The 23,491-nt window shown below is 52.0% G+C and overlaps 1 protein-coding gene across 1 annotated transcript in view; it reads left to right on the forward strand.

Annotated features, from left to right (window-relative positions):
• Positions 1–22,655, forward strand: part of ITGA9 (integrin subunit alpha 9) — a 305,474-nt gene extending 282,819 nt beyond the window's left edge. The window contains exons 27-28 of the mRNA XM_030329294.1: positions 4,491–4,610; positions 18,182–22,655. Of these exons, the coding sequence (XP_030185154.1) occupies positions 4,491–4,610; positions 18,182–18,280 (219 nt within the window). The 3' untranslated portion in view covers positions 18,281–22,655. The remainder of the gene's footprint in view (positions 1–4,490; positions 4,611–18,181) is intronic.
• The last annotated feature ends 836 nt before the right edge of the window (positions 22,656–23,491 follow it).

The raw sequence follows: 23,491 nt of genomic DNA on the forward strand, positions 1-23,491 counted from the left end.
GGAGGGACGGCGTAGGAAGGGGGTGCCGAGCGGGCTGGGCTCGGGCTGCCTACCTTCTCTACAACCAGAGAACCTCCGTTTTCTTCCGTTTTGTACATGGAGATGCCACAATAGGGCTTCTCTGCTAACAGAGGCTGAAAATGGCAATGTTTCCAAAAGCTCAAAGAATGACTAATCCTGCCAAAAAGTCAGGTTTCTTGGAACAGCAGATGTAGGAGCAGAGTCTCTCTTTTTCCATTTTTTTTTTCAACTTGGCTTTAAAACACTGAGTTAAAAAGAAGTTTTAAGAGCGAAAAACAGAAAAAAAGGAAAAAAAGCCCCATAATCTCAAAAAAGCACCTGTGTACTTTTAAAACTTCCTACCATGTTTCTGCAAAGCTGATGTCTTCTAGATATTAAATTGCTATCTTGATTTTTTTTTTTTGCACTTAATGTTGTAACATTTGTCATTTCTCCATGATATTATCCTATTTTCAAAAGTATTTAAAACTTGGAAATCAGGTGAAAAGATGATTGCATGTCCTTCCGATGGTAGACTGGAACGTTCCCTGGCCCCTTTCTGCTCCAAGTATGGACCAATGGCATTGGCATCACCAAGGAGAGAGAGAGAGAGAGCACATATGCACATGAGCGGGGGAGGGGCAGAGAGAGACGGAGAGAGAGGGAGAGAGAGAGAATCTCAAGCAGGTTCTACCCTGTCAGCACGGAGCCCAAAGTGGGGCTCCAAGCCATGAACCGTGAGATCATGACCTGAGCCAAAGTCAGAAGCGTAACCAAGTGAGCCGCCCAGGCACCCCTGAATACTTTTAAGATGAGCAACATTGGATTTCGTCAAATGGACAAGAACAGAAAGGCATTGCAGGTGGCCAAAGCAGCCTGCAGAGGCCGGAGAGCACAGTTCTGGCTGGCGAGATGATGCAAACCAACAAGGATGGGGATGATGGCCCGGCAAGGGGCTGGCAAGGTACGAAGGAGACCAGACTGTAAAGAACTTGGGACCCTGGAATATGTATTCAGCGTAAAGAGAAGTCACCAATAGCGTAAGCAGAGAAGCAACATAAGACCTGCATTTTAAGAAGACAACTCCTGGGGCACCTGGGTGGCTGACTCTGGCTCAGGTCATGATCTCACAGCTCATGAGTTCAAGCCCCGCATCAGGCTCTGTGCTGACAGCTCAGAGCCTGGAGCCTGCTTCACATTCTGTGTGTGTGTGTGTCTCTCTCTCTCTGCCCCTCCCCTGCTCACATTCTTCTCCCTCTCCCTCCCTCCCTCCCTCCTTCCCTCCCTCTCTCTCTTTCTCCTAAAATAAATATTTGAAAAAAAAAAAGACAACCCCTGATGGCCTCTCCGGGGCCCCTGAAAGGGTGCTATGAGATCAGACCAGGCCTGACCTGGAATAGTGACTGGGGATGGGAACAAGAGAATACAGAGAAAAGATATGTAGAGAGGTCCAGGGGCGTGACCAGGATCACCAGCTCTTTAGTGGTATAGTCGAGGCTTCATGGTCACTGCTTGTTGACTCCCCGCTGTAGTCCGGCTGCTGTGCCTTCCTTTGGGGTTTTATCTGAGATGTGACTTCTTAAAGCTGCAGGACGCTCTGATTTTCTCCCCCACGTGAGCTCATTAGAGTCTTGACGCACGGGAACCCGCTCTGCCAAAGCACGAGACATGCATCCAAGAAGACGGACAGCATCACTAAAAATAAGAAAGGATTAAACACACATTCCGGCGAAGTGACAGGGCATTCTTGTGGAATTTGCTAGACTAAACTGCTGTGGATACTCTTAGCTGTGTCTGTATCCACAAAACCAGATCTCCAGCATGGCTTTGCCAGGACGCAGATTTCTGATGCGGAGGGCAGGCAGCGTCCCTGAGAAGCCATCGGGGTGATCCAAGGGGCTCGACCACAGCTGACCTGAGCTCACAGCCTGTCTCAGCAACTCTCTGTCAACGAGAAGGTTCGGCAGACTTATGTTACGTGACCGTGCGCTGGGAATTTTCACAACGCTATCTGATTTTCCCTCTCAGACCCCCGTTTCACAGAGGAGGAAACGGAGGGCGGTATCTTGACTGTCTAAGACCGTACCTGTTGGCCATAGTGCCTCAAGGCTCATCTGTACAAGACGCCATGAGAGATTCTGAATGTGGGGGGTGACTCAATCCACAGCTTTTCAGGGGCAAGAACCCAAGGGCGTGAATCTTTCTTTAAAGACCTGAATCTCTAGTCTGAACGGATGGGCGCGTGATGGCAGACTTCAGAGTTGACGCTGTGCCATTCCAGGTGTACTGAGGACAAAAGCAGGTGCAGCTAATCCAGGCCCTTAGAAGTCAGGGTCACGGTGACCCGTGATGGGGAGGTGGTTAGCCAGAAAGGCGTGCAAAGGGGACTTCCGGGGGTTCTGGTCCCATTCTGTTTCTTATTCTGGGTACTGGTTGCACCTGTGCATTTAACACGCGTGGGATAAGAATTCAGTGAGCTGTGCGCTTGGGTTGTGTTTACTTTTCTCTGTGTATATTAGACATCAGTAAATAGTTTTTAAAAACGGAAAAGTAGCCAACCATGCCCAACCTCAAAAATACCTCCCTGCCGGCAGTGATGGAGAAATCACCTTCTGTTTGTCAGAGCTGGGTTCTGCCCGGTGCCATGCTTGGGGCTCTGTGTGTCTTAGCCCCTTGAATTCTCTGCAGAGGTGCTGTTTTTCCCCTATGTTGCAGATGAGAGAAAGGGGACTCAGAGAGGTTAAGTACCTTGCCCAAGGTCACGTAGCCAGTGAGCACAATACAGCAAAGAGGCCTCCTTTCCGTTCCCAGAATGACTATGTGTGTAGGCAGTTTTCTTTCATTTGCCCCCATGTAGGAAGGGATGGTCTCTGCTCTGCCTGATTTTCTTGGAGATGAGGTTCTGGATTCAGCATCTATGGGTGCAACTATGGCAGCTTGTCTGCCTCATGACTGGCCATCCAGCCCCTCCCCCCAGCACACACCCCTCCCCTCCTACTCGAGCTGTGGGAATGGACGCAATGAGATCGAGATGCACACCTTTGCTTTTCTTATCACCAGGGCACCGTCAACAAATGACCTATTTAACCAACAGGTAGTCTTTAAGAAGAGCCACCGTCATCTAGGCACTCACTGGTGCAGTGTTGACAAGCTCAGATCTGGGGGGTTGGGGTTGGCTGGACCTGAGTTCAAATCCTGACTCTGTACTTCAGCTACTTGGCCCAGAGAAAAAGACTTGTCCTCTCTGGGCCTCCATGGTCCCCCTCTGTAAAATGGGCGTTGAATCCCTCATCGGGTAGTTGTATAACGTGGACAGGAGATTACAAGACACAGAGGAGCGTTGGGGAAGAGTTAGCTGGGAGCCAGGCCCTAAAAGGGGCCATAAGCAGTGCTGGTCACTGTAAGGTACTGTGCCCCATCACCCCATGCAGCTTGAGTGGGGAATCCCTGGGCTCCCATGACTAGTGAAGCTTCCAGGCAAGGTGGAAACCACAGCCGGCCTCCAGCATCTAGCTAGATTCAGACAGGCTCTCCCCAAGGAGGGGATGGCCCAGCGTGGACAAAGACCCGGGGATGGGCCAGCTGGGCAGCCGAGGGAAACGATGACTGCCCAGAGCTGGGACTTCTGTCTCTTTTGCAGCGAGTTTGAGTGGGCAGTGATCGTTAGGGCAAAGTTACTATGCGGCGAGGACACAATGGATGCTTGGAATTCTACAAAACCAAACCCCACCGTGCCCAGTGGGGCTGGAGCAGAGCCAAAGGGGCCAATTAGTGTTGAGCCAATACATGTTAAGCAATCCGTTCTGCGGCAGGCGGGTGGGGGGCCCTGACTTGTCTCCCAATTTCTGCAGTGTAAATGCCCACACGTTCCAGCACACCACTGACTTCCCATCAAACTTGGGGAAACTTGCCTCACGGAGGCACGGGCTGGGATCGCACACGATTCCCACCGAAAACCAGAGCCCGGAGCTTCAGGAGTGAGGGTCTCCAGTGTGCTAGGCTTTGCCATGAGACCGGAGACGGATGGTGTCCCGGCCCTTGGGGAGTGACAGTCTGTCGGGAAAGTGGCATCCGTCAAATGCTTGCGCTGAGCGACACGTTGAGCTGAACACTTGGAAAGAAGCCGGCACGCCCACGTCCTCCATCGCAAAACCGTAACGCACGGGAGGCTGCTGTTGCCCGAGTGCAGAAGAGCGCGTCTTCTGAGACTTTCACCACACTTAGGTTCACTTCATGATGTTGAAGTCAGGCTTGTTGTTGTTACAACCCTCTCAAGACCTGGGGCTTGGATTTCAAGTGGCTTTTTCACCCCCTGATGGTGAAAAATCCATCGGTCTACAACCAGCAGAGAACTGAACAGAGTCCAGTCTTCGGTAACAACAGTCTGGACCCCTCTGTAGTTCGCTCCGAACGTCAAGCCCAGGCCGGGCTCTGTCACGCTATGGGCACTTCCATTTGAAAATCATTCCCCCTTCTGCTCTGCCTCCTAGGTGGTCTTCGAAGCCTTGCACAATCTGGAGCCCCGTGGCTATGTCGTGGGCTGGATCATTGCCATAAGTCTGCTGGTGGGAATACTCATCTTCCTGCTGCTGGCCGTTCTGCTCTGGAAGGTGAGTCTGGTAATTGCGGGGCCCTGTGGAGCCCCCACCCGTGGACGCCCAGCCCTCCTGCCTCGCGAGGATCCCCTTGAAAGGAGCTTCCTTTTAGAGCTTCCTTCACGGTGCAGGTACAGTGAAGCAAGGTCAGCGTCCCCCTCAGGTTCGAATGGACTCTTGGCTCCACTTGAGGCCATTACAGCCGAGGCCTGGACCTTTAGAGCGAGAGCAGACGTCGCGGCCCCGCCCTGTTCTTACCTTCTCACTGGTCCCAACAGAAAGGTGGGAGCCCAACTCCACGACAGAAGCCCGGGAGGAACAGCGGGGCCTGGGGTGGTTCACCGTTTGCTCGGAGAAAACACAAGCAAAGCAAAAGCCGAGCGACTCTTTGTTTTCTTCCCATGTGGAACAGGAAAAGGACTTTTGCCCCGAGGACTCGGGCAACTAAGATGAGATGTAGTCCAGAGTTCCGCCTGGGGAACCCCGGGTGGTTCACTTGTAGGTGAGCCCGGGGATACACTTGCCCTTCACCGGGGAACACCGGCCCCTCCTTCTTGCCTCTTGTCACTTTCTCAAGGGGAAAGGGGTGTCCACACCCCAAGTCTGAGCTGGTTTCTTTGCCTCACACTCTCAGAGGTCTGGAGTCCCTTCCCTTCAGAGCCTCTGTGCTCGTCAGTAGCAACCTCAGAGTCATTATCTAGCGAAGGTGTGCCCCTCCTCCTGAGCGCTCATGTCCCAGGTAAGTGGATCCCCGGTTGGTCCTTATGTCTCCAGGTCCTAGAATAGCACCAGGGGGCAGAGCTGGGACTTGTTGCCACCAAAGCCCTGCTTTGCTAGTGTTCCGGGTTTCAGATGCAGGTGGGAAGCAGCCTCTTATATCATTATGGATGGATGCTTTAAATTCAAATCATTACTTTCTTGGGGGTCACAAAATAATTTGTATTCATCGATCAGATGTTGTAACCTGTCAATAAGAAGAAAAAAGGTATATGGGGCACCTGGGTGGCTCAGTCGGTTGAGCGTCTGACTTTGGCTCAGGTCTTGATCTCCCGGCTTGTGGGTTCGAGCCCCGCGTCTGGCTCTGTGCTGACCGCTTGCTCGGAGCCTGGAGCCTGCTTCGGATTCTGTCTCCCTCTCTCTCTGCTCCTCCCCCACTCGTGCTCTGTCTCTCTCTCTCTGGCAGGAATAAATAAACATTAAAAAAAAAAGGTATAGGGGTGTCTGGGTGGCTCCATCGGTTAAGTGTCCGACTCCTGATTTCAGCTCAGGTCGTGATCTCACGGTTCGTGGGTTCGAGCCCCACATCAGGTTCCAGGCTAGCAGCGTGGAGCCTGCTTGGGATTCTCTCTCTCTGCCTCTCTCTCTTTGCCCCTCCTCTGCTTGCTCTGTCTCTGTCTCTGTCTCTCTAAATAAATAAACAAATAAATAAAGACTTAAAAAAATTTTAAGTCTCTAAAAGAAAAAAAGTACAAAAACACTCAGGAGTCCGCATCTCAGAATAACCACAATGAACAGTATTGTCTCTTCTTGGCCTTCTTCTCTGTAGAGATGTAGACCAAGCATTCTCATAGCACCTATTTATCTTTGAGAAGGATGTTGAATACACACGACATGTTTAGACATGTTGAATACACACGACATGTTTAGAGGTACAATACCTCTAACGTTAAAACAGTGGGTCCAATTATTCATCTGAAATCAAAGCATAATACACATACTTGTATCCAAGAAGTCGAGACACAGGAAACACCGTGTTTTCACTACACATTCTTCAGACAGACAATTGGGCTGATTGCTGTAAGTGGAGGGTTACGTCACCTGAAAAAGTTCTGGAGGTTTAAAGAAAACTACATGGAACACATTCCTTCAAGAGAAGTTTCTCTTATGTTCCCGTGCTTCTCAGACATTCCGTGTACTCTTTTCAGCCTCCCCCGCCCCACCCCGAACACAATACTGCAAACATCTTTCCATGTTGTTAAAAACCCACCTCCAGGCGGCCCCATGTCTGCACGCACCCCTCCTGTCCCCCGATGCTGGGAGCCAGGTGGCTCCTGGATTCACACCCCCTTTAAACGGTGCCACAGTGAATATCCTTAGAGCCAAATATTTGCACAAATCCTTCATTATGTACTTAAGATGAAACCCTAGAAATGGAATTACTGAGTCAGAGGAGATGCATACTTTAAGCCTTTTATTACATCCTGCAAATCGCCTCTAGAAAGGTTATACCCATTCCCCCTCCCACAAGCACTATATCAAAAGTGTCCATTCCCCTATATATTTGCCAGGAGTGGATATTACCTGTTGAAAAAGAAACAAAAAATAATGTGCCAATTTGTCGTTTGTTTAATCTGCGTGGCCAGATAGGTTCTCAACGCCCCCTTGTGTCCTCCGACTCCTTCCGGCCGGGACGGCCTCAGGTCTGCAGCAGAGAACAAAGCCAGCTCGGTGTTTGATCTGAAAAGACAGCAAGAGCTTTGGTTGGGGTGTGTGTGTGTGTGTGTGTGTGTGTGTGTGTGTGTGTGTGTGTACGTACTCCTTCCTTCTGCCTTTGGGCTCCTCAGATGACAGGAAGTCCTCCAAGGCTGGGTACGTGAGACCAGACAGGGACAGAGAGTGGGCAGTGTGGTGGCCATGCCCCATACCTGCTCATGAGGGAATGCCCTCCTTCTGGCCACCCCCCTTGGCCCTGCCATTCAGGGCTGTGTCCCAACTCTGTGTACACACTCATGCCTTCTTCCACCTGCCATCTGCCTAGCTTTGCTTCTGCTGTGTTTGTTTAAAGAATGAGGTTGCAGGAGATAGCTGCCGTGGGTAGTCAGGACCCTGATGTCACCCAGCGGCTGTGTGATCCAAAGGGCCAGGACCCGAGGAGGCGGACCCCACCCTCTACCACGGACTGAGCGAGGGGGCAGAGTGGTGGCAGTCAAGCGGTGGCCTTACCCCAGACGAGGTCTTGCCATCACTAACGAGGGGGAAGCGCAGGGTCTAACGACACCTTTAAGGAAGCAGTTAAATGACACCAAAGCGGAAAGCCACTTTGCTCATCCTCCAAGAGCAATATTTCATTTCAGCTCAATTTATTGAACGTTTGCTTGGAACCAAACGCTGGGTAGGCACCTGGATACGACGATAATTGGGACTCCTCCCTGCCCCTGAATGCTTCGCCATCTAGCGCACAGACCTGTAAATGGAATAGGGGGTGATAAGCGTGTGCAAACTTCTCTGGAAACTGAGAAGAAGGTACCGTTGAAACCTGGCTCTCACGTTTGCCAGCTGTGTGGCTGGGGACGGTCACCCTCTGTGACCCCCCCGTTCCCTCAGTAAAACGGGGACCGCAACCTCTGACTTGAGGTATAGGGAGGATGCAGGCGAAATGCTTAGCACCGAGCTGAACACACAGAAGCACCCGAGAGAAGTCAGAGGACGTTTCGCAAAGGAGGTGTCATCCAAGCCTGACCTTGGATGTGGTTTGAGTTCTCCAGGCAGGGAAGGGCAGGTGGATATTCCCTAAGAAGGAAGAGGAGGTGAGAATGGGAGCCGCGTGGGAGGTATGTCACGGGCAAGCAGTGGCCCGCAGTAAGATGGCCGACCCCGACTCTCTGAAAGCGCCCACCACCCAGGGGAAAGGGGAAAGGGGGGAGGGGTGGGTCTGTGGACAGAGCAGTGCCATGGCCAGGGCTGTCTCGGGAGAGAGATCTGGGGACGGTACGGGGGCTAGGGCAGTGGCCACGGATGGAGGAGAGGAGAGCCAATTAGAGCGGGATTTGGTGGCCGGTTGGACTGGGGAGGTCAGGAAGGAAGACAGTCCCTCACTGTTTTCACTAGACAGTGGACGGTTTCCCTTGGTGAGAGTAAGGAAGGTGCGATTTGAATTCATTCCGGAAGAGAGGCAGCTCGGGGTGAGGCATTCTGAGTGTGCGGGGCCTACGGGAGACTAGACTGGGCGTGAACCACTCCCAGGCCCCCTCACCCAGCAGGCGGAAGGTCTACAGAAGGACATTCCTGTCACCTCACCGGCCCGGCCCGCTTTCCCTTCCGTTTCCTACCTCAGGCATCACCAAGGCCCTTCTTGTCAGTTGCCAAAAAAAAAAAAAAAAAAAAAAAAAAAAAAAGCCCAGAAATCCATTCACAGCCACTTCAGCAAGAATTGTAAGGATGCGGGGCGCCTGGGTGGCGCAGTCGGTTGAGCGTCCGACTTCGGCTCAGGTCACGATCTCGCGTGATCTCGCGTGAGTTCGAGCCCCACGTCAGGCTCTGGGCTGACGGCTCGGAGCCTGGAGCCTGTTTCCGGTTCTGTGTCTCCCTCTCTCTCTGCCCCTCCCCCGTTCGTGCTCTGTCTCTCTCTGTCCCAAAAATAGATAAACGTTGAAAAAAAAAAAAATTTAAAGAATTGTAAGGATGCAAGAGTACACACAGGCCCCAAAGGAGATGTGTGCATCCAGACCCAGAAAGTGTCCAGAAACCAAGCCAGATAACCCCCTCTCTCCCTCCCTTTGTCCCCCGCAGCCCCTCACCGCTGCCCCTCTACACTCCTGCATCCTGTCCTCCCCGAGCTGACCTGCCTCTCCACACTTCTCCGCACACGGGGAAAAACGGGTGCCCCCCGCTGCTCCTGAGGGGTACGTCTCAGTGACTTCTAGCCCCAGACACAGACTGATCGGCCACCTCTGACGCCCAGCTCTGCAGGTCCAGGGGAGAGAATGTCCACTGCTGTGGCTGGAGGCAGGGGGCTGGCAGGGAGGGAATTTGGCTCAGCTTGGGTCCCATGTGCCCCACCCATCCCAACAGCTAAGACTCGGGAAGGAGAAAGATTCAAGATGGCACTTGGGGAGGCGGGGTGGGGGTTGGGGTGACTCTCATAAAAGAAGGAAGTTAGACAGGCATTCGCCCCTTTAGGGTTTCATGGTTTCCTGAGGTGCCGTTGCTCAAGCTGTGGGCTTTTATATCGTACCTTTTAGCCGCTGCTGTGTAACACACTGCCCCCAAATTGAGGCGCATTGTATCTTATAAATGTGTGGGGCGGGAATCCAGGAAGGGTTTGCCTGGGTGATTCTTCTGCTCCCCGTGACGTTGAGTGGGGTCACTCAGTGGCATTTCCCTGGCGGCCAGGCTGGTCTGAGGAGTCTAAGACAGCTTAGTCACATTGCTGGCACCTTGGTGAGGATGCCTGGGGGGCCGGACTCGGCTGAGCCCCTCTTTCTCTCCATGTAGACTTAGAGCCTCCCCGGGGTGGGGTCTGACTTCTTACGTGGTGGCTGAGGCCCCAAGAGAGCATGGTGGAAGCTGCTCGTTCTCTTAAAGGCTGGCCCAGAACTGGTGTAGTATCATTCCACCATACTCGGTTGGCCAAAGCAGTCACCTGGCAGCCCAGATTCAAGGGAAGGGAAATAGATGCCACATCTTCATGGGAGGGGGGGCCGCCTTTCATCTGCACGTTCACGATGTTCAGAACTAGGGGCAAACGTTCAATGGTTTCTTCAAAAGTCACGATTGTTTTCAAGTCGATGAGACCTTGCCTCTCTTCCATGGTGTCAGGGGGAAAATCATGATTGAGCTCCTTTGGGGAAAAGGGAGTAAAAGTAAATCTTGGTGCAACATTCATGAATGCACTCGGCATTCAGAGTGGGTAATCTCTTCAGGCAAAGCTACAATGCAGGAAGGAGGTTGACAGAGGAAGCTTAAGAAAAATATCGTTTTTCTTTTTTTTCTTTTTTCCTTTTAGAGAGAACACGTGCGTGTGCATGTGCATGAGTGGGGGAGGGGCAGAGGGAGACAGAGAATCTTTTCTTTTTTTAATATAATTTATTGTCCGATTGGCTCCCATACAATGCCCAGTGCTCATCCCAACAAGTGCCCTCCTCAGTGCCCATGACGCACTTTCCCCTCCCCCCCACCCCCCATCAACCCTCAGTTTGTTCTCAGTATTTAAGAGTCTCTTATGGTTTGCCTCCTTCCCTCTCTGTAACTTCCCCCCCCCTTTCCCTCCCCCGTGGTCGTCTGTTAAGTTTCTCAAGATCCACATATGAGTGAAAACATATGGTATCTTTCTCTGCCTGACTTATTTCACTTAGCATAATACCCTCCAGTTCCATCCACATCACTGCAAATGGCAAGATTTCATTCTTCGGAGAGAGAGTCTTAAGCAGGCTCCATGCTGAGCGAGGATCCCACAGGGCTCGATCCCACAACCCTGGGATCATGACCTGAACCGAAATCAAGAATCAGACACTGAGCTGACTGAGCCACCCAGGTGCCCCAGTATCTTCTTTCTTAAACAGCTAACTAAATGTGATGACTTTCTAGGAGGGTGAAAATGGCAAACGAAATGTAGGATTATTGTGATGACCTATTGACTCCTAAAACTTCACCTACAGACCTCTTGTCAACTGTGATTCCTATGTCTATAACCTCAGAATGATGCCTTACATACAGTGAATTGGGATCTGATATCGTATGGACAGTCCAGTGCCTAGAAGTCTGTTGATTAGTCGGACTAAAAGCCAGCCTAATATGTAACTTCCATGGGAGGTCTTAATGGTTTGGGCTTATTGCCACAGTTCGTATATATTCTCCTCCGTTTCTGTCAAGGGGAAAGCCACTGAGTGATCCCCAGTCGCTACTGCTGACCAGGGGGTGCCTCCCTGGGGCCTTTGAAGACAGGTAGGCGGCGTTCAGGTCCTCTGCCTTGAGGAGCCACATCTCTTGCAGTTCCCTTTCGAGGGGCTCCTGACATGGCTCCCTGCGGTCGTTGGCCGTTGCCTCGAGCCGATGTGCCAAAAATGGCCGTCCCCCACAATGTGCCACGTAAACACAAATCGTAGCGTGGTCGGGAGACGGAACAAAGCAGGTGGCTGTGCTGATGTATTCATTGTGCCACACGGGCCTGCGGGTCAGCACGCTTCACACTTGAAAGATGGCTAGTCCCTTCACTCGGCAGACAGTGTTGGGTCCCTACCAGGCGACAGACTCTGGGCAAAAGGACAGCGGTAGACAGAAGAGGCCTTAGTCAGTCTGGAAGACCTCTGGGAAATGCGGTTAGGTAAGTGACCAGAGATGGTGGCTGAGCCACGTACACACACCCGAGCAGGACTTGGCCGGGCCAAGCTTGTGCCACCAGCTCCTGGGCCCTCCCGCATGTCCCTGTGGGGCCGCTGACGTGCCCATCATCCACTGTTGCTCTACGTGTTTATCTAAAAGAAACCCCTTACAGGTCAGCAGATGGCCTGTTCCGGAGCGGGGCTCCAGACCCCCCTCCGCCCCCCACCCCCACCACTGGCCTCCTCCTCTGGGCAGACCCGGGGCCTTCCCGAAGGTCCCCCTCCCCGCCCCCACTGCACCTCAGGCGCTCTCCTGCTTGGCAGCCCCAGGCCCTGACTCCAGTACCAAATCCACAGTGAGGGCCCTGAGCTAACCAGCCCCTTCTTCAGATACTGAAATAGATCCTCATCAGCTTTGCCAAAGCTGGGATGTTAGCAGACGCCGAGGGCCATAATTTAAACTGTGCGTGTCAGGATTACGGTAGCCTGCCAAACCACCGTGCAGGAAGAAAACTTTGAAACGTGAGACTCTTTTTAAGGGAGAAAAATCCAAATGAGTTCCCTCCCCTCTCCCTTAGCTCCTGCCCGGGCCTCGTGCCTCTCCAAGACACTCACAAAGGCCTGTTTACGGAAGAAAGCGTGGTTGCTCAGAGCTACGGTAGGGAGACCGCTTGGTGTGGGACTCGGGCACGTTAAGAAGCGCCTTCAGCTCCTTAAGCCAGCCTCTGAGTCAGGTGGCAAGCAAGTGAGGCCGCCAGGAGGCTCTTCCTTTAGGAGAAGCCGCGTCTAGGGCCCCCCCGCTTCTCTCTCCCTCCCACCCCCTCCCCTGGGCAGTTGGCCAGAACCCACAGGCCGCCCCTCGGTCGAGGAGAAACCCTCTGCCTCCTCCTCTCCCGTGTTCAAGGAACCGTCCCCTCCCTCCTCTTTGCCCCTTTTGCCAGGCGAGATGACCAGCAGCGAGGGAAGTGCCACTCCCCTGCCAGCCCCGTGGCCAGCCCCTTCCCACGATGGCCGGGACCCCCGGCCCTCCCCTCTCCCAAGCAGGCGGGCTGCTCCCCGCCCTCAGCTGGGCCCGCTCCAAGAGCCTGCCGCTTTCGAGCTGGCGTTGGGTTCGTGGTTTTTATTTGAGAGCGTTACTTCTGACCTCAAGCAGAATCCCTGAGAAAAAGAAATCTGTGAAAGGGCTCAGAGAACGCGCAAGGTTTGGCGGCCCCTCCGGGGGTCGTTGGCCTCATCGCCTTCCCTCCAACCAGGCCCATCCTTGCCTCGCCTCCGGAGAAGGAACGCACGGATCCACGCGCACGTGTGCGAACACACACAGCCACCAACACCCTTCACGCTGCCTCAATTAAAACCATGTGCCAGGGACACTCAGTGGGGACTTATTTATGCTTGGAAGTAAATATTGGGCTGATGTTGCCCTGCCGACATCTCCAGACAGAGACGTGCTGTGTAAATAGTCGGGTAACCGGAGAGACCGTAAACATGAGGCCCCGAGCTAGTCCAAAGAAGGAGTGTGTCCGAGGTCCTTGGAACGGCTTCCCGGGAGGTAACCCACAGGCCGGGGGAGGAGGGGGTGCGGATCTCACAAGAGCACAGATGCTGTGGAGTTGTGCAGTCCAGTCCCTCACTCACCCCAAATCGGGCTGGGAAGGAAGAGGCTGGTGCAGACCCCAAAACTCGGTCGGGCCTTCTTCTCTCTTCCTAGGCCTCGAGCCTCCCACAACACCTCCCTGATGAGGGCTATCCTGAGGAAATCTGCCGTTTCCCTAGTTGTTTTCGGATAGGTTTTTGATAGAAGGTTATATCGGAAAATTGTGAGAGTCTGTCAGGAGGGCTCAGGGCGATGCTCTTTGGGGCTGTGGGCTGCCATCAATCAGGGCCGGTGCGGACAAAAGCCAGAAAGCAAGCTGACGCCTCTGTCTGCAGCTGAGCAAGGCTTGGCTTGAGTCCTCCTCGAGGGTTTCCGTGAACGTTTCCTCCGCTGCAGACAGAACTGTTTTAAACACGGCCTTCTGCCCTCCTAGTGGCAATGCAAGCCCTTGGAAGGTTCCGGAAAAAAAAAGTGCAGGACAACGTTGACTCCACTGGATGGGAACGGACGGTGGGGCTGCTGAGGGTCCAGCTTCAACTCATTATGAATCATCCCCCAGGGGGCTCAGCTGGCAGCCAAACCAGGTTTGCCCAGCACTTCTCAGACGTCTCCCCCAGAGTAACCAGAGCCAGAGGAGGTGCCTAAGGAAGGCCTGCTGCCAGAGAAATGTCTTTGAAGTCTCAATTTATCTTCGTTTTAAGAATTTTATAACTCCTTGTGTGTATCCATCCTGTAGCATAAACTTTGAAAATGCAGTTTTCCCGAAATTTCCAAAACCTCCTCGAAAACGATCGCCACCGGACGAGGGCTCCGTGTCTTGGGCCGCCTTCGCGTGAACCCTGGGTGTGTGCAGCTGTGTGCCCCCCAGGCTTCAGCCCCGGGGTTGCTTTGGGAACCCGCCGAGGTCTGAGAACGCCATCGGTGTCTTAGAGCCAGGAAATGACCTCACCTGTGGCCCAGGAGATAGGTGGCTGGAGCACGAGCAGTCATCAGGACTTGGGGCTCCCCCTGTCGCGTCTCTCCTGTACACGTCTTCCGAGAAGGTCCCATGGCAATGGGCACACCTGGTGTGACACAGGTGTTGGGGGACCACTGCTCGGTAAACTCAGAGCCTGGGCTTTGGGTTCTGTATCAAAAGCCACGGCGAGGCTCTAAACGGCCCAAAGCTGATATTCTCTTTTTCTGAAACGGAGTTAGCTTAGTTGTGTAAGAAACGATATTAGTTCGACAGAGAGCCACCACTCACCTTTGTGCAAACTAGCAAACAGAGCCCCTTCGTCCAGAAACTGTACTCCCATCCTTTAGAAAATTCAGGAAACCTGTGGATTTTGTTGAGGGGGGAAAGACACTCTACTGCCATCTGCTGGAAAATAGTTGTAATAAATGGACACGTCCATGATATCCACGGCGTGAGGGGCACCGCCCCCTTCATACAGTGCACGGCCTGCACCACTGTACCCAACTCCCTAGCCGTGAGAGTGGACTGAGTTTTAAGAAATGGTCTTTGGGCTGCATCGAAGAAGGGCAAACACCAGTGGCCAGCTCCAGCCTTCCGTCTAAGAGGCTACGCCCGGGTTGTGTCGGACACAGAGCTCTTGAGACCCCGTGGTGTTGCAGTGGGGCATAGAGTTTGCAAGGCTCTTTTGTTTCTGAGAGCGGCGTGACGGCCGTCCCGGGGGTGGGGAGGGATTCTTAGGACTAAAGCTGACACCACTCCACTTGAGAGAAAAGAGCTTGCTTCTGGATGCCCGCAGGAGATGATGGTGCTGTCACCTCGTTGGTAACAAGTATGACACTTAAACATGGGCACACGGGAGCTCCATGTGACTGTGCACCTGGCTGCTCTAGATCCTTGCTGGATTGCTTGCACACTCTATTTTAAATCCTTATGCTAGCACAGCTACGAGAAAGTGAGCCGACTTTTGTGCCGCTTGGAGATGAGCAAGAAAAGTCTGTTCAGCAGGACAAGGCAGGGCGCTGCTCCTTCGGTCTAGAACCCTACGAGCTGCCCCTGCCTCTCTTCCTGCGGGGAAGACTTTCAGTAAGTCAGAAAACACGGGTGCCGTATCGCTTGACTCATGCTGCGTGACAAACCATCCCGAAGTTTAATGGCTTAAAAGCAGCAAACGTCTGTCTAGCTCACAAGTCTGTGGGTCGGGCTGAGCTTAACAGGGGGGTTCTCTGGTCTCGGGTAGACTCGTGTCTGCGCCTGCAGGCAGTTGGGGGTTGGCCGGTCTTCGGGGGCCTCACTGAGCGCACTCGCATCTAGACCAAACTCGTGGAGGCTGGGCAGGGTTCTGGGAAGGGCGAGAGGCCTCTTGAGGCCCACGCGGGGTACCGACGCGGCTTCGCCTCCACTGCATCCGGTTTTCAGGACAAGTCACAGTGCAGAGTCAAGGGGTGGGAGCCAGCCCCCTCCTCATGATGGGAATGCCCACAGAGTCACGTGGTAAGGGGCCTGGACGCGGGGGACGCAGGATTGTGGGTGTTTCTGCGGTTACTGCCAAGTACAGGTGATACGCTAAGCTCCGGGGACAAAATGCACAAACCCTGCCTTCAGGGAGTCCTCAGACTTAAGACAAATGCGAAGGATAATGAGGGAGCCGTTGAAATTCCGCCTGACTAGAGATGAGCTACTTATCTGGGATTGAAAGTGAGTAATCTGGGATTAGTGAAGCATTGCACCATCAGCAGGCAGAGTTCTGTGCTAAGGAACCTTATTTCCATCTTACAACCAGCCTTACTCTCGTGATTATGTCCTCCTTAGCACAGAAGGTGCTCATGACATATTTGCCCAGTCAACCACATCTTTATCTTAACGGTATTTCAAGCAGTAACTCCTGAGACATTTCCAGTAAGTCTTGGGTTGCTCTCCTGACCTTCTGCAGGCGTGCTTTGAGGGCCTTGACAACGGCCTTTTTCCGGAACATCCAGACCAAGCCCTGATTCCACATTCCTTGCAGAGGGGAGAAGGTGATAGGGACTTAAGGAGAGGAAAGTGTGTGTGGGCAGGGGGGTGGAGGGGAGTGCCAGAAAGCGGGGTCCTGGCAGATGTGGTCTTATGCCGAGAAGAAACTTCCAGGGCCGAAAACACTAGGAACTCAGTGTCCACAACACTGGTCATGCGGATTGACACTCAGAGCCGCAAACCCTTGGCAGTTGTTTTAAGAAAGCTTCTTCCCCGTCATTCAACCTGCATCAGCCCCTTCACTGACTGCACTCCGAGTGCCCTCCCAGGATTCCCCTGGCAACCCGGAGAGGCCAATCAGCCCCTTCTCTGGGGCGAGGAATTCCGACCGTCGGATGACTGAGGACGCTCAGCTCACAGGGAAGGAGTATGAGGACGAATGGACAGAGAAGTGGGCATGCCCGTGAGAGCTGGGCTGGCCTGATGACTCGCTCGGTGCAGGTTTCAGATTCGCTCCTGGCGGCACACTGCAGAAGTTCCTGGTCGTGAGCGCTTTCGAACGTGGCCACGGGAGTCACAAGCTCATGACGGTGTGGAACCACAAGCCTGCAGGACAGCAGGCTCACCGACAGCAGACTGAACGCATGAGGCCGTTTGAATTCCTCCATTCGAGGGGATTGAAACGGGGATTTGAGGGCGGGTCATTGATCTGCAAGGTGACCGCAGGAAACCCTGATCAGAGCAGGAAAGCGAGAGAGCAAAAGAGAAGGAGGCCCACCAAGACGTGGTAAGTAAGGCTGGTTACCGCTTCGGGCAAGTTCCACCGGGGAACTCTGGTAGGTCGTGCACCTGAGGGTTGTCGCAGCCAAGAAGAGGGGGTGTTGGAGTACCCCACTCCAGCTGGCCACGTTTAAGGGCAGAGGCAGGGAGGGATGTCTGACGTCAGAAACAGCGGCCACGAATGCTGGCGACAAAGGACAAGACGTACAGGGTCTCTCCGAGCATGGGAGAAGGTCAGCTCCCATGCTTAATGTCTGTGATGCCTGTGCGAGAAAACCCAGAAACTCGTCTTGCCGGATGTGACGTCAGAGGGGAAGGTCTTCCCAGAACTGAGCTGAAGGAAACTGCCATCCCGGATCCGTTGAGATGCCAGTTTTCGGAGAGTTCACACTGCTGGGTGTGGGGCAGGTACTGCATGTTTTGTAGGTTTGAGAGAAAGATCTAGAGGAACAGCAAGGTAGAATGCAGACTGACGGACGCTTTTCAAAGCCTGTTCTGTGAGAGCAGTATTTAGCAATTCCCCCACGATGGCTGATGTCTCCCCGGATAACAATAGGTTTATCAAAAGCCAAATGAGCTCAGGAAATGTCAAGTCCCTGAGTTTCTTAGATCCTTTACTAAGGGTTATTACATCCTTGACTTTCTACTGTGCATTACATACGTCTTAAAGGAAGAGGGGCGCCTGGATGGCTCAGTCGGCTAAGCGTCCAGCTGCCGCTCGGGTGATGGTCTCGCCATCCATGAGTTCGAGCCCCACGTCAGGCTCTGTACTGCCCGCTCAGAGCCTGGAGCCCACTTGGGATTCTGTGACCCCCTCTCTCTTTTCCCCTCTCCTGCTTGTGCTCTGTCTCGTTCTGTCTCTCAAAAATATATATTAAAAAAAAATTTTTTTTTAAGGAAGAAAGAAGGCAGCATCTCCCAAACTCATTTGACTGTGAATTTTATTCGCAAATCACTATTTTACTCCCAAATGCCTTTGAATAACTTTCGGTAGCTAGTGTTCGCCAGCACACCGTTTGGAAAACACTTCACCAAAAGCACTTTATAAGGAACAGTCATGAGAGAACCTGCAGAAAGTCCGTGCATTTTGAAAAGTGGCTCCACAATAATGCTCTTCCTAAATCGGTCTAATCTGAGGGGCTTTCCAAGCCTTCCCAGGTCTGTGAGTACAGGACTTTTTCTCCTCCTCCCCCAGGCGGCCTTGGGACCGAAAGGGCTGATTGTCCAGCATTCTAACCCGGCTTCTCCTCTCTCTGCCTTTTAGATGGGCTTCTTTCGCCGAAGGTACAAAGAAATTATTGAAGCTGAGAAAAACCGGAAAGAGAACGAAGACAGTTGGGACTGGGTCCAGAAAAACCAGTGACCTGCCACACCAGTCACGTGACCCAATCGGCCGCCTGTCGTCCTTGATCTTTGTATCTTCCATATTTGGAAGAAAGAATCTTCTCCAGATTTTTCGGAGGCCCCACTGATGCTGTTCTCTTCCTCGTTTTTTTGTCAAGCCCAGGAGCCACCCTGAGGCAGCCGCTCTGGCCAGGTCACATGACTGGAGCCCCACCTGTTTTTTCTTAAAGGTGAACTCCGAACTTGGGAAAGCAAGCCACAGAGGTGAACGATATTTATGGATGCAACGTGCGTGGTCAACCCTCAGGGGAAAACTGTTACCTAAAAGTATTTTTATAAATATAAGCCTTTTATATACTGATTATGTCTTTATATTTGTATCGATGTTTTATTATTTCTATTAAATAGTTATATAATTCACTCAAGCACTGATCTCCGGGCTGAAATCTTGGAAGTACGTGTGCATTCATACAAATCTGATCGTACTTTGGGACTTGCTGTTAAAAAGAGACGTGCACATAAAATAATCTGAGGAGACCTCGTGTGAGCCACGAAGCAGGCGGCACCACACGTATACTGGTTGAGGTCAGACCCCTAAGACAATTCGCATCTTGGTTGCCTGGAGTCGTTTGAAATAATGTGCTAAAGAACTCTAAGCGGTTTTTCATACATACCTTGCATCGGAAGGCTTCCAACAGGACTTTGGACGGAAAAACCTGCCCCTAGCACAAGTCTGCTCGGCATCACCTATACGGACATCACACCCTCCTTGCGCTTGGGTTAATGGACGAGAGCTTGGAGCAAGGCCATTGGGTCACCTGGCAAACCTCAGCAAGGCATCTCATCCTGGACGTCATGCATCCGAGTCCGCTCGCCACGAGGACTAAATCAGTGCCCACCAAGCAAAGACTTGTGTCAGAATGCTGTGATGTGTTGCCTTTTCGTGGTAATTTGAGGTCAGAGGTCTCCGCTTCCCCTCCCACTCTTGCTGCCCCAGCTGATGGCCGTTGCAGATTCCTTCCCAGAGATGACCATTCAACCTGTCCTTAGTTTTTAAAACAGCGTCTTAAGGGAGGTTCCCCGAAAGCAGACTCCAGTACAAAGATTTGCCTGCAAGTAACCGAATAAGGTGGTGTTCTGCCCGTAGGAGACGGCAGTAAGGGGGTGAGGGAAGCAGGACAGGGAAGGGGAGGAAGCCAGGCAAGGGTGCCATTTCAGAGGACATCCCGAGGAGGGTAGCTTCAGCCTGATCCTGCAGGGAGCTCTGGAGGGGAAGTTATGTCCCAGAGTCGCCCCAACCCGGGGCAAGGGAGCTGATCTTTCAGATTCTTGGGCGCAGGGGAGCTATAAATTTCCCACTCTCAGCTCCGGCTGGCAGAACGGCTCCGACAGCCCAGAGGCAGTCCTCTGCAGGAGAGCTGCAAATGCACCCCCAGCCCGGGGAGGCATCCAGAAATGATGTGAAAAAGAATGCACTGGGACCTGGGCGCAGCGCTGGCACTTCCCTGCCCACCGCACGCCTGAATGCTGAGTTGCTGCCCTCGGTTCCAGTCTCCCTGTTTGCCGGTTGGTGTTTATCATCAGCCGCGCTGTGCCGCCTGGTTTTGAGTGCAATGTGATTTTCTAGAAGGGCAATGAGATGATGCGTGTAGTGTGCCCAGCACAGCGCCTGGACCGCAGGGGACACTCAGTAACTGGCCGCAGCCCTGGCCGCGGTCGCCACAAACCTTCTGATGAGAGAAAAAACACGCGGCTGAGAACAGGGTCTGACAAAGGGTGCTTAATGGCTTATTACAGCCCGCTGGAGCCCCAGGTGCATAAAAGATGTTAGCAAGTGGGACGGAAAGAGGAAACAAGACGGGGGATCTTTCTTGTAGGGCCTCGTCTACTGGAAGCTAACATGTTGGGGGGTCTGTGAACATCGTTGCAAAGACGCAGAACTCCAGAGGAGACAGGCTTTTCCACGCACATACTTGGCTAATACCTGGAAAGATAGCAAAGTTTAGGCAAAATCATGAGGATGCCGGACAGTTGTGAACCTGGCGTGGAACAGAAGCGTCTTTTCGTTTCTTATTATGCAGTTGACTCTGATGCAGAAAGACAGTGAACGTATCCTGTGTCCCCTCCTGGTGAATCTGGGAATAGATGACAAGGCCAGAGGGTCAATGGCATGAACTAGGCTGATCTTAGAATGAAGGCGGGGATGTTGCTTCTGGCAGGGACGGAGGCAGAGGTAGCTACCGGGCAGATGCAGTCAAAGACACCAGTTGTCAGAGTTCCCCCGTGAGTTGTATCAAAAGTAGTGAGGGCAGTTTTGAGGGGGTCTTGGTCACTCGCTTAAAGGACACTGTTAAGCTGTCCATCAGGAGATGTGTTAAGTGCTGGGGCTTCCCCAGAGAACTCCGCAGCACATTCTGCCCGGAGAGCCAAACCCTCCCGCCAGAGGCGGACGGAGAGTCTCCTCTATGAGACCCCATGTGCGGCTTTCCCTCAGTGGACTTTTGCTCGTAGTATCATGCCGTCCTTTAATAAGCCACTGAAGATTGTTAGGCGGTAGGCCTGGGTCAGCTCCCTCAGCGGCTTTGGACAAACGCATTTACAGCCTGTAACCAGCTCCCTTACGAGGGGTCCAGACGCACTGGTGGCCACGTAGAGGATGACTCCTCCCGTTCCTGTGGACGGTCTCGGAGCCGGGATCTGTTTGCCCCTGGTCGATTCTGAACGGCAGACCCACATGGGCAGTCACACGCTCAGGAGATCACTAAGACTTCGTAAGGCAGCCACTCCAGGAATCTGTCTGGAGAAGGACGGTGCCTCTGCACGTCGGATGGTGCTGAGTAGCAGGTGGGGCGACAGCAGGAAGTTAGCTGCTTGACACGGTGATAAAGAAGCCCAGCCCACCGTGAGCCCTCTCAATAGGCTCTCAGGGGAAGCAGGCAGGGTGAATGGCATCTGTACAACTTCTCCAGAATATTCTTTTGAAAGTCCACGGTGCATTCCGGTTTCGAACCCTCCTGCTTCTGTGGGTTCACTGTGGAGTCCTATCAGATATCCTCTTACACAGCATTAGTTCAATCTGCTTCGGCTTTTAGTTATGTATTCAGTATGGTTTTACCTGACAGGAAGATTGAGACACTTTTTAAATATGAAAAAGGACCTTTGTAAAAATTGAAAATAATGCCCGCTTTTCAAGAATGGCTGACTTATGCTCCGTTGATACGGGACTCATGAGTTGGGGACATCCCCAGAGTGAGTCCTAGACCTGTTCCCAAGAAAATACCACAAGGTTTAGGAATAAGGAGATACTAGAAGAAGGGGGCGGGTCCACTGGCTTGATGCTGACTGACAGGCACACGTCAGGAATCCGCTCTCTCAGTCAGCTGGTACCAGCATCAGCATCACCAGGAGTATTCTCACGTTTGGTGAATGTTGTAGAAAATCCACTAGAAAGTCGTCTTTCACCAAGTCACGCGTAGCCTACCATCTTGGAGCCAAAGGCAAGGGAGTCAAGAACAAACAGAAAACCAGCAGGCCTCCCAGGAATATCTGGGACCTGTTTTCAATGCAGAAGTATAGTAGGTCCCCCAAGTGATACATGTGCTGTGGGCTACCTGTTAAAACCCTAGCAGAGTCCTTTTTTTTAAAGGCTGTTCCGCTACTTTTATTCTTGGAAAAGACATTATGGCCAGGGGAATGCAGTTACACATAGGTTACATATGAAATGTGCATCTGGTGAAACCCACATGCACCTGACCCAGACTGCCGGGAATGTAGAGGCACTGCAAAGGATTGTTATGTCGGGGAAATGTCCCTTTAGCAGACAAAAGGCAGAAAGTGAGTGTCATTTCAGAAGTGCTCCGACGCACAGGGGTCTAAGCAATGTGTCGTTCTGCTATGTGGAGCAGTGGTACACACAGCGGATAATATTTTCTGAAACAAAGAATGGCTGAAGGGAAGATACAGATGCCACCAGGGCCAAGATGAACCTACTAGAATGTCTTCCGATTTTCAGCACATTGGGATAATGAACAAATTTCCCGCATGGTGCAATGCTTTATAGCACAATGGTCTAGATTTCAGACTTTGTTGTTGTTGTTGTTGTTGTTGTTGTTGTTGTTTTTCCTAATGTGCACGGTGTGACGGGCAGAGTGAGTTTAAAAGCTTTAAGAGTGATTAATTGCATGGCAGACACCCACGCTAACTTCACTTCCAGAACTTGACTGATGCATCCATGTACATTTACGTTGAGGAATTTTGGGGGGAGGGGTGTTCCTCCTCCCAAAGTCATTAAAAGTGTATTAAAGTTTATGCAGTCACTTCTAATTCACTTGCACTGTTAGGGGAATGCAGGTTTACAAAAATACATGTTTGGAATAAAAAATGGCTGCAAATGATTCAGGAGTTTGGTCTGTAATTTCTTTGCTGGTGAAGAACTTGAACCTTTTTAGGGTGTTGAAGATGCGGTTTGAATGTAATACGTCACGAGCGTTAAAGAGAATGTGCAGGTCTATCTAATCGTGCATGAACAACCCCCTCCACGTGGCCGAACTGTCCCCGACCCTTGGCCTCCATTCCGTAGTCACCACTTTCTCTATGCGTCACCCACCTGCCCAGGGCCACACCTGGGACTTTGATCTGAAGACAAACGTGCCCAAATTAAATGGAGTGGATTCCTTGTTGTTGGTAGACTGCTTCCACTAGTCACCAAGCATTTCCCCAGAAGCTTTCTGGTAGCATCCTTACACGTTTACAAACATCGTGTTCTCTTACATTTGTAATCTCCATCTGTCTAGTTACGTCCCTGTTCTTATCTCAAATGCTGTTCACTTCTGTGTGTTTCTCTTTTTTCCCTGGATGAGACCAACAAGGATCTATTTTGCCAGTGCTTTCAAGAATAAGCCTTTGGCCATACCAATCAAACCCACTGGGTTTTGTTTTCTATCTCATTCATTACTGGCTTTATACTTATTAAAAGTTATTACAGTGCCCCGTAGTTAAAATTCATGCACAAACACACCACACAGTATAGAAGAAGGGTATGAGAAGATACACGCCAAGGGATTAAAAATGGTTACCTTTAGGTAGATGGGAATGTCAGTGTTTTAGCTTTGTTTTTTGTTTTGTTTTTCCTTGCCTGAGGTTTAGTGTAGTTCCAGGCATTTTTTAGCATGTATTTCTTTTGCAACAATGAGGCATATGCAAATTATTTTTTAAATAAAATCACATCTGG

This window comes from Lynx canadensis, chromosome C2, assembly GCF_007474595.2.
Source record: "Lynx canadensis isolate LIC74 chromosome C2, mLynCan4.pri.v2, whole genome shotgun sequence".
Taxonomy (NCBI): domain Eukaryota; kingdom Metazoa; phylum Chordata; class Mammalia; order Carnivora; family Felidae; genus Lynx; species Lynx canadensis.